General features: G+C 45.1%; 1 protein-coding gene across 1 annotated transcript in view; it reads left to right on the top strand.

The window, feature by feature from the left end:
- PHF2 (PHD finger protein 2) overlaps positions 1-17,209 on the top strand; it is a 762,463-nt gene that overhangs the window by 190,092 nt on the left and 555,162 nt on the right. The window contains exon 2 of the mRNA XM_068253616.1: positions 2,112-2,197. Coding sequence (XP_068109717.1) covers positions 2,112-2,197 — 86 coding nt within the window. The remainder of the gene's footprint in view (positions 1-2,111; positions 2,198-17,209) is intronic.

A 17,209-nucleotide genomic window follows, 5' to 3' on the forward strand; every position in this document is an offset into this window, starting at 1 on the left:
TTTTAAAAAGTAACATTTATTTATAAAATAATGAAATACATTTTTATATATAAAAAAATAAATAAACATGGGGGAGCGACCTGACTGACAATGTGACCAATTTCGGGACGAAAATTGATCGCATTGTCGATCACACATGCTGCAAGATGTTTGGGCAACTTGCTTGATCGGGTGCCCAGCTGAAATGGCGTGCAATTTCACAACGAACGCAATGAAATCCCCAACGCTGTCCCCTAATGAAAAATGTTCCCCCGGTGCCCTGTAAAGTATACATTACCTGTCGCTTGCCTCGCTTGTCCTCTGCTGGTTTTCTAGTAAGGGCGCGTGTTTGATGTCACATACGCGGGGATTCTCAGGAATTATTTATTTTCAAAAGCACTCAGTGAATGGCAGTTGCTCTGTCCAACTGCCAAAAAACTGTGTAGCGAGCAGGGAAGCTGGCCAGCATCATTGTTTAACCACTTCACAACTGAGGGGTTTTACCCCTTGAGCACCAGAGCAATTTTCACCTTTCAGCGCTCCTTCCAATCATTAGTCTATAACTTTATCATTACTTATCGCAATGAAATGAACTATATCTTGTTTTTTCCGCCACCAATTAGGCTTTCTTTAGGTGGGACATTATGCCATGAATTATTTTATTCTAAATGTGTTTTACTGGGAAAATAGGACAAAATGTGGGAAAAAAATCATTATTTTTCAGTTTTCGGCCATTATAGTTTTTAAATAATGCATGCTACTGTAAGTAAAATCCATGAAATTTATTTGCCCATTTGTCCCGGTTATAAAACCGTTTAAATTATGTCCCTATCACAATGTTTGGCGCCAATCTTTTATTTGAAAATAAAGGTGCATGTTTTTCAGTTTTGCGTCCATCCCTAATTACAAGCCCAAAGTTTATAAAGTAACAGTGTTATACCCTCTTGAAATAAATATTTAAAAAGTTCAGTTCGTAAGGTAACTATTTATGTATTTCTTTTTATTGTAATTTTTTTTTTTATTACAAAAAAAAATTGGGGAGTGTGGGAGGTAATAAGTTAATTTTTAGTGTAAAACTAATGTATTTGTATATGAGAAATGCTTTAGGGTGTAGTTTTACTATTTGGCCACAAGATGGCCACAGTAACTTTTTGTTTATGCGACCTGCAAGCGTAGGAAGTACGCTTGCAGGAAGTCTTATGAGGCTGGGAAACTTTCTTTTTCACAATGATCGCTGCTTCTCATATTAGCAGCTGATCATTGCGGAGGGGCTTAGATCAACAAATGGGAACGGTTTTTCCCATTCATTGATCTCCGGGCGAGCGGGCGGCGGCTTGCACAAGAGCGGGAGCACGCTCGCGATGGAAAGGGAGGTGCGGATATCTCCGTCCCTGGGGGTGAAAGGATGGAGAAAGGGACGGGAATATCCGCACCTATGGGGGTAAAGTGGTAAAATCCTTTTTAGGGAATATCTTTATAAAGAATAAAAGCCTTGCTGAGAATCCCCTATGAAGAGATGGATTAGTCCAAAACCTGTCACCTCTGTCAGATTTCTACTGCCTACTGTAAGTGACAGCAACATAGGAGAAAAGTAATTTATGTCTCATTTTACTTTAGGAAAAACGTACTTCTTATTTGTTTATGTTTGCACATATTTTACATTTTACAATTTTTCGCCATAGTGCCCCTTTAACATAGGTGTTCTTCTGGCAATATTTTGTTCTGTGTTCCAAGAAGTTGGATAGTATGTGGCTGACTGCTTTTGTGGTTTCCACCGAATTTTAATATTTTCCCCTTCCCTGTACAGCATGTCTGTATAGGGTTTCTTTTCTTTTTTCTTTTTAATAAACTATACCCGAAAGAATCAGATGATGACTTTTGGAGGGGAAAATCTAACATGTACAAAGCTGTCACCATTTCTTAAGCTGAATGAAGAAAAAAAATAGATAATGTAGTTTCCCATACATGCTTCATGTAGATAATTTAAAATGTTTTTTTTCTTATTTGGTATGTGTAAAATGTTTTTTTTCTTATTTGGTATGTTTAATAAAATGTGTGTGCCTGTTTTTAATTATTCTATAGTGACTAATAGATAATCATCAGGAATAATGCTGTGATTCTTTTTGTTACAGCTGTGTTGGTGTAGAGGAAGATGAAGCACCAGATATTGATATTTACCACTGTCCGAACTGTGAAAAAACCCATGGGAAGTCTACATGTGAGTTTGTATAGATATTTTGTTTTGTTTTTTTCTTTTTATTTACCACCCAAAGGGCAGTTTTATCAAGGCAATCGAAAAGGATATGAACACAATTGTAACTTTGTACAGAGTAGCTATTCAGGTTTCACCCCATAAAAGATAGCTAGATTATGTTGAGAAATGATTACAAGCTTGCAGAGCAACTATACAGTATATGTGAAAAGGATTAATATTTAAGTGACTCCGAGCTCAGATTAAAAATAAAATTTGAACTTACCCGGGGCTTTCTCCATCCCAGCCCTGGTCGGGACGTCCCACGCCGGCCTCATGGCTCTTCTCCCGGCGGCTGTCCGCATAGCGCGGACAGGCCGGTCCCCCGGGCGACACTGGCGAGTGTCGGGCCTTCTCCTTCCGTATACGTCACGAATGACGTCACACGCCGGCCGCCGCGCGTCATGACGGCGGCCAGCGTGACAGCACGGCGCATGTGCGGTTTAATCGCGCATGCGCCGTGCTGTCACGCCGGCCGCCGTCATGACGCGCGGTGGCCGGCGTGTGACGTCATTCGTGACGTATACGGAAGGAGAAGGCCTGACACTCGCCAGTGTCGCCCAGGGGACCGGCCTGTCTGCGCTATGCGGACAGCCGCCGGGAGAAGAGCCATGAGGCCGGCGTGGGACGTCCCGACCAGGGCTGGGATGGAGAAAGCCCCGGGTAAGTTCAAATTTTATTTTTACTCTGAGCTCGGAGTCCCTTTATTTTAATTTAACTGCCCCTATGCAATTACAGGTAGTCCCCGGTTAAAGAAGGAGATAGGGACTGTAGGTTCGTTCTTAACCTGAATCTGTTCTTAAAGAGACACTGAAGCGGAAAAAAAAATATGATCTAATGATTTGTATGTGTAGTACAGCTCAGAAATATAACATTAGGAGCAGAGACATAAGTCTAATGCTGTTTCCAGTACAGGAAGAGTTAAGAGACTCCAGTTGTTACCTATGCAAAAAAGTCATTGAGCTCTACGACTTTTCAAAGTCGCAGACAGCTCTGAGTTCTGAAGGTTGTTATCTGAGCTGTCAGAAAAGGATTTTCTTTTTCTCTGCAGGAGGACAGGTCAATAGTTCACAGCATGCTCTGTAAAAACATTTAGAATGCTGAGTGTTAATGTAAACTGCACATATTAGAGAATGATGCAATGTTAGAAAGAAAACACTATATACAGTGGCTTGCAAAAGTATTTGGCCCCCTTGAAGTTTTCCACATTTTGTCACATTATTGCCACAAACATGAATCAATTTTATTGGAATTTCACATGAAAGACCAATACAAAGTGGTGTACACGTGAGAAGTGGAACTAAAATCATACATGATTCCAAACATTTTTTACAAATCAATAACTGCAAAGTGGGGTGTGCGTAATTATTCAGCCCCTTTGATCTGAGTGCAGTCAGTTGCCCATAGACATTGCCTGATGAGTGCTAATGACTAAATAAAGTTCACTTGTGTGTAATCTAATGTCAGTAAAATACAGCTGCTCTGTGACGGTCTCAGAGGTTGTCTAAGAGAATCTTGAGAGCAACAACACCAAGAAGTCCAAAGAACACACCAGACAGGTCAAGGATAAAGTTATTGAGAAATTTAACCACTTGCCGACCGCCTTAAGCCAATGGGCGGCGGCAAGGGCTGGGGCCAAACGACCGCAATATGCCCATCGGCGGTGGCGGCGGCGGGCGTGGTTATGCGCCGATCGCGTCAGCCGTCGACAGGCTCCGCCCCCCTTGCGCAGTAACCCGTCGGCCGTTCGGAAGTTCCGGCGGGTTACTAGCCCTTAGATCGCCGCATGGAAACAGTATAATACGCTTTGTAATGTATGCAAAGCATATTATACAGGCTGCCTCCTGCCCTGGTGGTCCCAGTAATCGAGGGACCACCAGGGCAGGCTGCAGCCCCTAAGGTAAGCACCCAAGCACACTGATCTCTCTCCCCCTTCCCTCTGATCGCCCACAGCACCCCTCAGACCCCCCCCTGCCCACTCCTCAGACCCCTGTTTGCACCCAATCACCCCCCTAATCACCTATCAATCACTCCCTTTCACTATCTGTCAACACTGTTTTTTTAACTAGTCCCTAAACTGCCCCCTGGGGGCTCCTGATCACCCTCACACACTCTCAGATCCTCCCCAGCCCCCCCCCCCAACCGTGTACTGTATACATCTATCCTCCCCTGTAATCACCTGTCAATCACCTGTCATTCACCCGTCAATCACCACCTGTCACTGCCACCTATCAGATCAGACCCTAACCTGCCTCTTACGGGCATCTGATCACCCTCCCACACCATCAGATCGCCCGCAGACCTACCCTCAGATCACCTCCAAAGTGCATTGTTTACATCTGTTCTGCCATCTAATCACCCACTGATCACCCATCAATCACCCCCTGTCACTGCTTCCAATCAGATCAGACCCCTATCTGCCCCTAGGGGTTCCTATACTGTCCTGGCATTTTAGGGGCCCTAAACCGTGAGGAGTAGTCTTGTAACGAAATTTCTAAAAATGACCTGTGAAATCCTAAAGGTACTCATTGGACTTTGGGCCCGTTAGCGCAGTTAGGGTGCAAAAAAGTGCCACACATGTGGTATCGCCGTACTCAGGAGAAGTAGTATAATGTGTTTTGCGTTGTATTTTTACACATACCCATGCTGAGTGGGAGAAATATCTCTGTAAATGGACAATTGTGTGTAAAAAAATAAAATAAAAAATAAATTGTCATTTACAGAGAGATTTCTCCCACCCAGCATGGGTATGTGTAAAAATACACCCCAAAACACATTATACTACTTCTCCTGAGTACGGCAATACCACATGTGTGGCACTTTTTTGCAGCCTAACTGCGTCCAATGAGCACCTTTAGGCTTTACAGGGGTGCTTACAATTAGGCACCCCCCAAAATGCCAGGACAGTAAACACACCCCACAAATGACCCCATTTTGGAAAGTAGACACTTCAAGGTATTCAGAGAGGAGTGTAGTGAGTCCGTGGCAGATTTCATTTTTTTTTGTCGCAAGTTAGCAGAAATGGAAACTTTTTTTTTTTTGTCACAAAGTGTAATTTTCCGCTAACTTGTAACAAAAATTAAAATCTTCTATGAACTTACCATGCATCTTAGTGAATACTTTGGGATGTCTTCTTTCCAAAATGGGGTCATTTGGGGTGTGTGTGGAATTTTAACACCTCATGAAACCTGACAGGTGGTCAGAAAAGTCAGAGATGCTTAAAAATGGGAAAATTCACTTTTGGCACCATAGTTTGTAAACGCTATAACTTTTACCCAAACCAATAAATATACACTGAATGTTTTTTTTTTTTTTTTTTTATCAAAGACATGTAGCACAATACATTTGGACAAAAATGTATACAGAAATTTTACTTTATTTGAAAAATGTCAGCACAGAAAGTAAAAAAAATATTTTTTTTGACAAAATTCATGTCTTTTTTGATGAATATAATAAAAAAAACGAAAACTCGCAGCAGTAATCACATAGCACCAAAAGAAAGCAGTATTAGTGACAAGAAAAGGAGGTAAAATTCATTTAGATAGTAGGTTGTATGACCGAGCAATAAACCGTGAAAGCTGCAGTGGTCTGAATGGAGAAAAAGGCTCTGGTCCTTAAGGGGCGAAAAGACTGTGGTCCTCAAGTGGTTCAGGGAGTGGGAAAAAATTAAAAATCCATATCCACTTACCTGGGGCTTCCTCCAGCCCGTGGCAGGCAGGAGGTGCCCTCATCGCTGCTCCGCAGGCTCCCGGTGGCCGACCCGACCTGGCCAGGCCGGCTGCCAGGTCGGGCTCTTCTGCGCTCCAACGACGGGCTCTTCTGCGTTCCATGCGGGCGCGCTGACGTCATTGGACGTCCTCCGGGCTGTGCTGAGCAGAACTACTGCACCTGCACAGTACAGCCCGGAGGACGTCCGATGATGTCAGCGCGCCCCCGTGAGGCGCAGATTGGAGCGCAGAAGAGCCCGACCTGGCAGCTGGCCTGGCCAGGTCGGGCGTGCCACCGGAGACCACCGGGACTCTGCGGAGCGGCGGCGAGGGCACCTTCTGCCTGCCACGGGCTGGAGGAAGCCCCAGGTAAGTGGCTATAGATTTTTATTTTTTTATTCTCACTCCCTGAACCTTCCCTTTAAAGCAGGCTTAGGCTACAAAAAGATTTCCAAAGCCTTGAACATCCCACGGAGCACTGTTCAAGCGATCATTCAGAAATGGAAGGAGCATGGCACAACTGTAAACCTACCAAGACAAGGCCGTCCACCTAAACTCACAGGCCGAACAAGGAGAGCGCTAATCAGAAATGCAGTCAAGTGGCCTATGGTGACTCTGGTCGAGCTGCAGAGATCTACAGCTCAGGTGGGGGAATCTGTCCATAGGACAACTATTAGTCGTGCACTGCACAAAGTTGGCTCTTATGGAAGAGTGACAAGAAGAAAGCCATTGTTAACAGAAAAGCATAAGAAGTCCCGTTTGCAATTTGCCACAAGCCATGTGGGGGACACAGCAAACATGTGGAAGAAGTTGATGGGAAGATGGATGGAGCCAAATACAGTGCAATCTTGGAAGAAAACCTCTTGGAGTCTGCAAAAGACTTGAGACTGGGGCGGAGGTTCACCTTCCAGCAGGACAACGACCCTAAACATAAAGCCAGGGCAACAATGGAATGGTTTAAAACAAAACATATCCATGTGTTAGAATGGCCCAGTCAAAGTCCAGATCTAAATCCAATCGAGAATCTGTGGCAAGATCTGAAAACTGCTATTCACAAACGCTAGCCATCTAATCTGACTGAGCTGGAGCTGTTTTGCAAAGAAGAATGGGCAAGGATTTAAGTCTCTAGATGTGCAAAGCTGGTAGAGACATACCCTAAAAGACTGGCAGCAGTAATTGCAGCAAAAGGTGGTTCTACAAAGTATTGACTCAGGGGACTGAATAATTACGCACACCCCACTTTGCAGTTATTTATTTGTAAAAAAATGGAATCATGTATGATTTTTGTTCCACTTCTCACGTGTACACCACTTTGTATTGGTCTTTCATGTGGAATTCCAATAAAATTGATTCATGTTTGTGGCAGTAATGTGACAAAATGTGGAAAACTTCAAGGGGGCCGAATACTTTTGCAAGCCACTGTAACTGAAAATAAAAATATGAAAATATTTTCTTTGCTACTAAACTTCTAGTAATTATCCGTACAACCAATTCATTATATCATAATTTTTTTTCGCTTCAGTGTCTCTTTAAGTCGCAACAATGTGCTGTCTCTGTCCCTCCGTGCCCCCCTGTGCCTCCAGTGTCCCCCTCTGTGTCACCTCTGCCCTCTGTGCCTGCTTATACAAGTTTAAAAGCCATTTTTTCTTTGAATTTTTTTTATTGATTTTCTCAAAAACTACAAGTCCAATTTGAAATTTTTTTTTGGCTTGTATCCATGCCGTTCGTATCAGCGGGACATTCGTAAGTCGGGCGTTCATAAGTCGGTGACTACCTGTACCATTTTCTCCTTAATTTTCTCTTAGGAGATAAATATTCACCTTCTCTTTAACTGCTTAAGGACCACAGCCACCCCCCCCCCCCCCCCCTTCCTTTTCTTCCCACCAACAAGGCTTTTCTACCCACCATTTTTTATACAAAAACAAAAGTTTGCTTTCCTAAAATAGAAAGAATTTGTGATAATTCAGGTTGGAGTGACCTTGAGATGTCTCCCAGAGCAACACTGCTGAATATATGCAAATTAACCATTGTACCCTTAGAAGCTAAACACCCCTCCAGAGCCGCTGGAATGCAATGATGTGTCAGCTTGTTAATTTGTACAGAGCCATAATAATCCAACATGCATACAGACTGTTTCGGATTGTTTGATCCTCATCAGTGCAAATTCTTTCTGTTTTAGGAAAGCAAACTTTTGTTTTTCTTAACATCTTAGTAAGGGGGCTTTTAGGACCATTGTAGTCCCTTACACACTCCAATGAGTTCTGGGTCACCATGAGCTTGCTGGTTAGTCTATGCCTCTCGGATTCACAAGCCCTACTCCATAGAGCCAAATTAATCCATGCCATGCACTGATGAGGATCAAACAATCCGAAACAGTCTGTATGCATGTTGGATTTTTATGGCTCTGTACAAATTAACAAACTGACACATCATTGCATTCCAGCGGCTCTGGAGGTGTGTTTAGCTTCTAAGGGTACAATGGTTAATTTGCATATATTCAGCAGTGTTGCTCTGGGAGACATCTCAAGCTCACTCCAACCTGAATTATCGCAAATTCTTTCTGTTTTAGGAAAGCAAACTTTTGTTTTTCTTAACATCTTAGTAAGGGGGCTTTTAGGACCATTGTAGTCCCTTACACACTCCAATGAGTTCTGTGTCACCATGAGCTTGCTGGTTAGTCTGTGCCTCTCATTTTATATATATATATATATATGCTACTTTTTTATTTATTTTACTTTGGACCCTCCCTCCCTCCTCCCGCCAGCCAATTCCTGTGATCAGCTCTCATAGACAAAGGCTGTAGAGCGCAGCGTTTTACAATGGCGGATTCTCCGTAGCCTCTGGGAGACTGATGATGGAGTGATTAAAGAGGGGATGCGCGCGCATCGGTGCGTGCAATCCCCTGCATTTTCCGCCCCCAGAGCGGTCCCGGGGCAAGAAGTTTAAAGAGGAACTCCAGCCTAAACAAACATACTGTCATTAAGTTACATTAGTTATGTTAATTAAAATAGATAGGTAATACAATCTCTTACCCACACTGTTTTAAAAGCAAAGGCAAATGTTTGATTTCATGATGGCAGCCATCTTTTTGGTTGAAAGGAGGTGACAGGGAGCATGAGACACAGTTCCAACTGTCCTGTGTCCTGAGCACCTCTCCCAGTTACTAGGCAACGTGTATAACAACATAGGAAATTCCATCATGCTCTGCACAGCATCAGGGGAAAAAAAGCCTGGGCTTTTTTTCTTTGATGGGTGGAGCTTAGCTAAAAATGCAGCTAAAAATGATGTTTTGGTAAGAAAAACAAAGTTCTGATGCTGTGAAACTGTTAAAGAAATACCAAGCCTTTTCAGTTCTGCTGAATAGATTTTTAGTCCGGAGGTTCACTTTAAAATAACTTTCCTGCACTTTGCAACTGAAAAAGTACAAAAGAGTAGGTAAAGTAGTAGTATCAAAATTATTTTGACTGTTTACCTGTTTGCTGGTGGCAAAAGGAACCCAAGGTGTGAGATCTATGGAGGCTGCCATATATATTTATTTTTAAACAATACCAGTTGTCTGGCAGTCCTGCTGATCTTTCTGGTCAGTTGGGTTTAACCTGCTGGGCGTTCTGATTTTTTTCGCCCGATTTTTTTAGTTAGCCTAGCGCTAGCTACATGATTCTTCCCTTGCTGGCCTTTCCCTCCCACCCTTCCGATCAACCGCCGACGATCACGCTCATAAGGAAATCCTGTCCTGAACGGGATTTCCTTTAGGGCTCCCCCCATCGCCATGGCGACGAACGGAGTGACGTCATCGACGTCGTGTCGTCACAAGGACTCCCGATCCACCCCAAAGCGCAGCCTGGCGGCGATTGGCCAGGCTGCGCACGGGGTCTGCGGGAGGGTTCTCTTTCGCGTCAGGTAGCGACGGATCGGCACCGATCGGGGCAAACACGCAGCTAGCAAAGTGCTAGCTGCGTGTTTGAAAAAAAAAATTATCAAAATTGGCCCAGCGGGGCCTGAGCGGTGCCCTCCAGCGTTTCTGGACGAGCTCAGCTCGTCCAGAACGCTAGGGAGGTTAAATCACACACCTGAAACTAAGCATACAGACAATCTTGTCAGATTTATCATAGGCATCTAATCTGCAACTTATTCAGGGTCTATGGCTTAAAGCAGTGCTGTCCAACTTCACGGGCATGGAGGGACATTTTTTATCCCCAGTCCACATGGTGGAGGGCCGGCGAACCCCTCCAACCCCCCCGGATAAAAAAAAAAAAATCTAGCAGCTGTTTCCCCACAAAATGCAATTAGATTGGGAGCAGATTTCCCCACACAATGCCGTCAGATTGGCTGCAGATTTACCCAGAAAATGCATTCAGGATTGGCTGCAGATTTACCTACAAAATGCATTCAGAATTGGCTGCAGATTTACCCACAAAACGCATTCAGGATTGGCTGCAGATTTACCCACAAAACGCATTCAGGATTGGCTACAGATTTACCCACAAAACACATTCTGGATTGGCTGCAGTTTTACCCACAAAACGCATTCAGATTGGCAGCAGATTTACCCACAAAATGCCGTCAGATTGGCTGCAGATTTACCCACACAATGCATTCAGGATTGGCTGCAGATTTACCCACAAAATGCATTCAGGATTAGCTGCAGATTTACACACAAAACGCATTCAGGATTAGCTGCAGATTTACACACAAAATGCCTTCAGGATTGGCTGCAGATTTACCCACAAAATGCCTTCAGGATTGGCTGCAGATTTACCCACAAAATGCCTTCAGGATTGGCTGCAGATTTATCCACAAAATGCCTTCAGCATTGGCTGCAGATTTACCCACAAAATGCATTCAGGATTGGCTGCAGATTTACCCACAAAATGCATTCAGGATTGGCTGCAGATTAAGGCTTCTTGCACACCAAGACGTTGCGTTAGGTGCCACGTTAAGGTCGCATAACGTGCACCTAACACAGTGGTTCCCAACCTTTTCCAGGTCGTGACACATCACGACAAACATTCAGATATCCGTGACACGTCACACCATGCCAAACATTCAGATATACATGACACGTCCCGTATGATAGAAAAGAGGGGCTCAGTAACAATCTGATGATGCTGCAGGCACAATGAGGGGCTCAGTAACAATCTGCGGATGCTGCAGGCACAATGAGGGGCTCAGTAACAATGTGCTGATGCTGCAGGCACAATAAGGGGCTCAGTGACAATATGCTGATGCTGCAGGCACAATGAGGGGCTCAGTGACAATCTGCTGGTGCTGCAGGCACAATGAGGGGCTCAGTAACAATCTGCTGGTGCTGCAGGCACAATGAGGGGCTCAGTAATAACCTGCTGATGCTGGAGGCACAATAAGGGGCTCAGTGACAATCTGCTGGTGCTGCAGGCACAACGAGGGGCTCAGTGACAATCTGCTGGTGCTGCAGGTACAATGAGGGGCTCAGTAACAATCTGCTGATGCAGCAGGCACAATGAGGGGCTCAGTGACAATCTGCTGATGCTGCAGGCACAATGAGGGGCTCAGAAACAATCTGCTGATGCTGCAGTGCCCCAGTATAGCCAGTATAGTGCCCCAGTATAGCCAGAATAGTGCCCCAGTATAGCCAGTATAGTGCCCCAGGATAGCCAGTATAGTGCCCCAGGATAGCCAGTATAGTGCCCCAGTATAGTGCCCCAGGATAGCCAGTATAGTGCCCTAGTATAGTGCCCCAGGATAGCCAGTATAGTGCCCCAGGATAGCCAGTATAGTGCCCCAGGATAGCTAGTATAGTGCCCCAGGATAGCTAGTATAGTGCCCCAGTATAGCCAGTATATTGCCCCAGGATAGCGCCCCAGTATAGTTCCCCAGGATAGCCAGTATAGTGCCCCAGTATAGTGCCCCAGGATAGCCAGTATAGTGCCCCAGGATAGCCAGTATAGTGCCCCAGGATAGCTAGTATAGTGCCCCAAGATAGCCAGTATAGTGCCCCAGTATAGTGCCCCAGGATAGCCAGTATAGTGCCCCAGGATAGCTAGTATAGTGCCCCAGGATAGCTAGTATAGTGCCCCAGGATAGCTAGTATAGTGCCCCAGTATAGCCAGTATATTGCCCCAGGATAGCGCCCCAGTATAGTGCCCCAGGATAGCCAGTATAGTGCCCCATTATAGCCAGTATATTGCCCCAGGATAGCTAGTATAGTGCCCCAGTATAGCCAGTATATTGCCCCAGGATAGCGCCCCAGTATAGTGCCCCAGGATAGCCAGTATAGTGCCCCAGAAAGGGAAGAGGACAGTCCTGCGGCCCAACTGGGAGCGTCCCGCGGACCACAGGTTGGGGATCCCCGCCCTAACTCACCCCTCCATAGCCACCACTCCGCCCCTTCTTCTCCTCCCTGAGCCACTCATTCGCACCGTGGCTCCGTCCTCGATGCGCTGCCTCCGCCCTCTGCCTGCCTGTAGTTAGTGCACATCTACAAGAAAATGGCCGCCGCATGTCTGCAAATGTGGACGGCGGCGGTCATTTTCTTGTAGCCCTGAGAAGGGGAATCTGCGGGGGAGACGAGCAGGGGGAGCAGAGAGCGGCGACACATAGCTGGTGCTGCCGCGACACATAAATGTGTCGCGGCACACCGGTTGGGAACCTCTGACCTAACACAACGTATGGTGCTGCAAGAGAGGACGGTAGAGTGAGCCGCGTTAGGCGGCTCTATCCCTATAAGGTCTCCCAGAGTGGCGCTGATTGGCCGGCGGGACCACGTGATGCGGAGCGAGCCACTCCGCATCACGTGGTCCCGCCGGCCAATTAGCGGCCGCCAGTGCAGTGAATATTAAGTAGCCATGTGCGCGGCTACTGTAGCTGGCTCTCCCCGCCTCCTCTCCGCCCCCCACTTAGTATGTGCAAATAGTCTAACGCGGCTATAGCCGCTCTAACGCCGTAGCATGCTGCACTTTCCGGACAACGTGCAGCGTTACATGTAACGCAATGTGGGCTGTGTGAACAGCCCACTTGTGTTACATTGCTGTGCGTTGGGGGAGCGTTACAGGCACACTAACGTGCGCCTGTAACGTCCCTGTGTGGAAGCAGCCTTACCCACAAAATGCCTTCAGGATTGGCTGCAGATTTACACACAAAATACATTCAGATGGCTGCAGATTTACTCACAAAATGCCTTCAGGGTTGGCTGCAGATTTACACACAAAATGCAATCAGGATTGGCTGCAGATTTACACACAAAATGCATTCAGATGGCTGCTATAATGTAAATTTACAGCCCCCCTCCGCTCCCCTCCCTTCGTTCCCCCAGTGCTGCCGCTGCCTCACCTCAGATCGGCTGCTATAATGGAATATTTACAGCCCCCCTCCGCTCCCCTCCCTTCGTTCCCCCCATGCTGCCGTCGCCTCACCTCAGATCGGCGGCGGGCAGGAGATGGCAACCAGCCAGACCAGCGCACGGCAGCCGTGCGGTTAATTTAAATGCAAGAAGTGGCAACATTGGTCACGTCCAGCATTTAAAGTCCCCCGTGCGGCTGCCATGCGCGGTGTGGCTGGTTCCTATCTCCTGCCCGCCGCCGATCTGAGGTGAGGCGGCGGCAGCACGGGGGGAAGCGTGCTGCCGCGGCAGCACCAAGGGAGGGGAGCGGAGGGGGCTGTACATTTACATTATATTACATTATAGTAGCCGAGGCATGAGGGAAAAGTTTTTTTTCTTAAAAAAAAAAGTCCCCTCATTTCTGGGGACTTGGGGGCCGCAGCAGAAGGCCTGGCGGGCAGGATGTGGCCCGCGGGCCGCCAGTTGGACAGCACTATCTTAAAGTATTAGAGGCAGAGCGTCAGCAGAACAGACCGGCAATGTGCATTGGTTAATAGGTAATAAACATGTCAGCCTCCATATCCCTCTCACCTTTAAAAGGCATTTTATTGATAAGGTGTGAAAATATTATTAGAATTGGCGCTTGGGTGCATGCAAAAACAAAAAGATAATGTATTAATCAAATTCCATAGTAATAAGCATCATAACATCACATCAGTAAATAAACTTGACATCCTATAATACGCCACCAAACAACCTAGTATATAAACACTAGGGGGTGCAGTCCCTAGACCTCTCTATATGAGTCCAAGCCCTATTGGGTAATGTTCAAATAAAAAAAAAAATGCCAGCACATCCTGAATAGTAAAATTCCAGAGTGAAAATAGATAATAGATCTCAGATCAATCATATGAAGTCCAGGAATGATAAACATTATAAGAGCTTTTCACAAAGGGTTTTTAGAGAAGCAGGTCCTGGAAGACACCCAGAGGTTGCCCTTAAAGAGGAACTCCAGTGAAAATAATGTAGTAAAAAAAGTACTTCATTTTTACCATAATTATGTATAAATGATTTAGTCAGTGTTTGCTCATTGTAAAATCTTTCCTCTCCCCGATTTACATTCTGACATTTATTACACGGTGACATTTTTACTGTGGGCAGGTTATGTAGCTGCTTCTAGCTGTTTTGGCTGTTAGAGACAGCTGTAAAAAGCTATTTCCTGTCTGTGAACCTTGTTACATTGTAACAAACTGCCAAAAGTACCGCGGTCCCAGAGCTTCTTGTGGGAGGGGTTTCAGCACAAAATCAGTCATACAGCGACCCCTGATGGTCTGTTTGTGAAAAGCATTATATTTCTCATGTAAAAGGGGGTATCAGCTACTGATTGGGATAAAGTTCAATTCTAGGTTGGAGTTTCTCTTTAAGGAAGAAAGGGGGTGCTCTTCCTCATCTTCTGCATCCTCTACTGTTGGGTGCACTCTTGGGTAGCATGCACACCTCTTGATCCCCTATGAGTGCACATGAAGATCGGGTTATTTAAACCCTGACTAAACAGCGTTCAGTGCTGTTTTGTTTGTGCCGTCTTGGTGTGTATCCACACTATTCCGTTCGACTGAGATCACAGTTTCATTCAGTCTAATCCTGTCAGTTTCAGTCCAGTCCTGTCAGTTTCAGTCCAGTCCTGTCAGTTTCGGCCCAGTCCTGTCAGTCTGTCCAGTCAGTCCTGTCAGTTTGCCTAGCCAATCCTGCCCTGTAAGTTTGTCAAGTCAGTCCTGTCAGTTTGCCAAGGCAGTCCTGCCATGTCATTTTCTCCCGCCATTCCTGTCCATCCAGTCCTCTATCATCAGTACTGTTCAGTCATTTCGGTTCTGCCATTTCAGTACTGTCCATCCAAGCCATTCCCTGTGATTGAGTTCACAGTTTTAGTCAGTCCTGTCTGGTCAGTTTCAGCCTAGTCTTGTCAGTTTACCCAGTCAGTCCTGTCCTGTCAGTTTGTCCGCTCAGTTCTGTTGTTTTATCTTCAGCCCATCCCAGTCCTGTCAGTCAGTCCAGTCAGTTTGCCCAGGCATTCCTGAACTGTCAGTTTGTCCAGTCAGTTTCAGCCCAGTTCTGTCACTCTGTCCAGTCAGCCCAGTTTTGCCAATTTTCCCAGTTATAGTGGGATGCGAAGGTTTGGGCAACCTTGTTAATCGTCATGATTTTCCTGTATAAATCGTTAGTTGTTACGATAAAAAATGTCAGTTAAATATATCATATAGGAGACGCACACAGTGATATTTGAGAAGTGAAATTAAGTTTATTGTATTTGCAGAAAGTGTGCAATAATTGTTTAAACAAAATTAGGCAGGTGCATAAATTTGGGCACCACAAAAAAGAAATGAAATCAATATTTAGTAGATCCTCCTTTTGCAGAAATTACAGCCTATAGGAACTTCCTGTAGGTTCCAATGAGAGTCTGGATTCTGGTTAAAGGTATTTTGGACCAAAATCCAATAAAGGCATTCATGCAGAGGAACAAGTACAACGTTTTGGAATGGCCATCTCAGTCCCCAGACCTGAATATAATTGAAAATATGTAGTGTGAGTTAGAGAGCTGTCTATGCTCGGAAGCCATCAAATCTGAATGAACTAGAGATGTTTTGCAATCTCTTTGCAAGACATCTCTAGTTCATTCAGATTTGATGGCTTCCGAGCATAGACAGCTCTCTAACTCACACCACAGATTTTCAATTACATTCAGGTCTGGGGACTGAGATGGCCATTCCAAAACGTTGTACTTGTTCCTCTGCATGAATGCCTTCGTGGATTTTGAACAGTGTTTAGGGCCGTTGTCTTGTTGAAAGATCCAGCCCCAGTGCAGCTGCAGCTTTGTCACTGATTCCTGGACATTGGTCTCCAGACCAGAATCTACTGATACTGTGTGGAATCCATGCGTCCCTAAACTTTGACAAGATTCCCAGTCCCTGTACTGGCCACACAGCCCCACAGCATGATGGAACCACCACCATATTTTACTGTAGGTAGCAGGTGTTTTTCTAGAAATGCTGTGTTATTTCTCCTCCATGCATAACGCCCCTTGTTATGCCTAAATAACTCAAATTTAATTTCATCAGTCCACAGCACCTTATTCTAAAATGAAGCTGGCTTGTCCAAATGTGCTTTAGCATACCTAAAGCGGCTCTTTTTGTGGTGTGGGCGGAGAAAAGGCTTGCTCTGCATCACTCTCGCACACAGCATATCCTTGTGTAAAGTACGCCGAATGGTTGAACGATGCACAGTCACTCCATCTGCAGCAAGATGATGTTGTAGGACTTTGGTGCTGGTCTGTGCGTTGACTCTGACTGTTCTCACCATTCGTCGCTTCTGTCTATCCGAGATTTTTCTTGGTCTGCCTCTTCGAGCCTTAAAGAGACACGGAAGCGAAAAAAAAATTATGATATTATGATTTGTATGTGTAGTACAGCTAAGAAATAAAACATTAAGATCAGATACATCAGTCTAATTGTTTCCAGTACAGGAAGAGTTAAGAAACTCCAGTTGTTATCTCTATGCAAAAAAGACATTAAGCTCTACGACTTTCAAAGTCGTGGAGAGGGCTGTTATCTGACTTTTATTATCTCAAGTGTTATTGAACGAATTACTTTTTTTTCTGCCAGAGGAGAGGTCATTAGTTCAGACTGCTCTGAAAGACTCATTTTGAATGCTGAGTGTTGTGTAATCTGCACATATTATAGAATGGTTCAATGTTAGAAAAAACACTATATACCTGAAAATAAAAATATGAGAATATTTTCTTTGCTGCTAAACTTCTAGTAATTATTCATAGTACACAACCAATTCATTATATCATATTTATTTTTTCGCTTCAGTGTCTCTTTAACTTGAACTGAGCCTGTGGTCTTCCATTTCCTCAATATGTTCCTAAGTATGGAAACAGACAGCTGAAATCTCTGAGACAGCTTTCTGTATCCTTTC

The sequence above is a fragment of the Hyperolius riggenbachi genome, chromosome 9 (genome assembly GCF_040937935.1).
Source record: "Hyperolius riggenbachi isolate aHypRig1 chromosome 9, aHypRig1.pri, whole genome shotgun sequence".
In the NCBI taxonomy this organism is placed as follows: Eukaryota; Metazoa; Chordata; class Amphibia; order Anura; family Hyperoliidae; genus Hyperolius; species Hyperolius riggenbachi.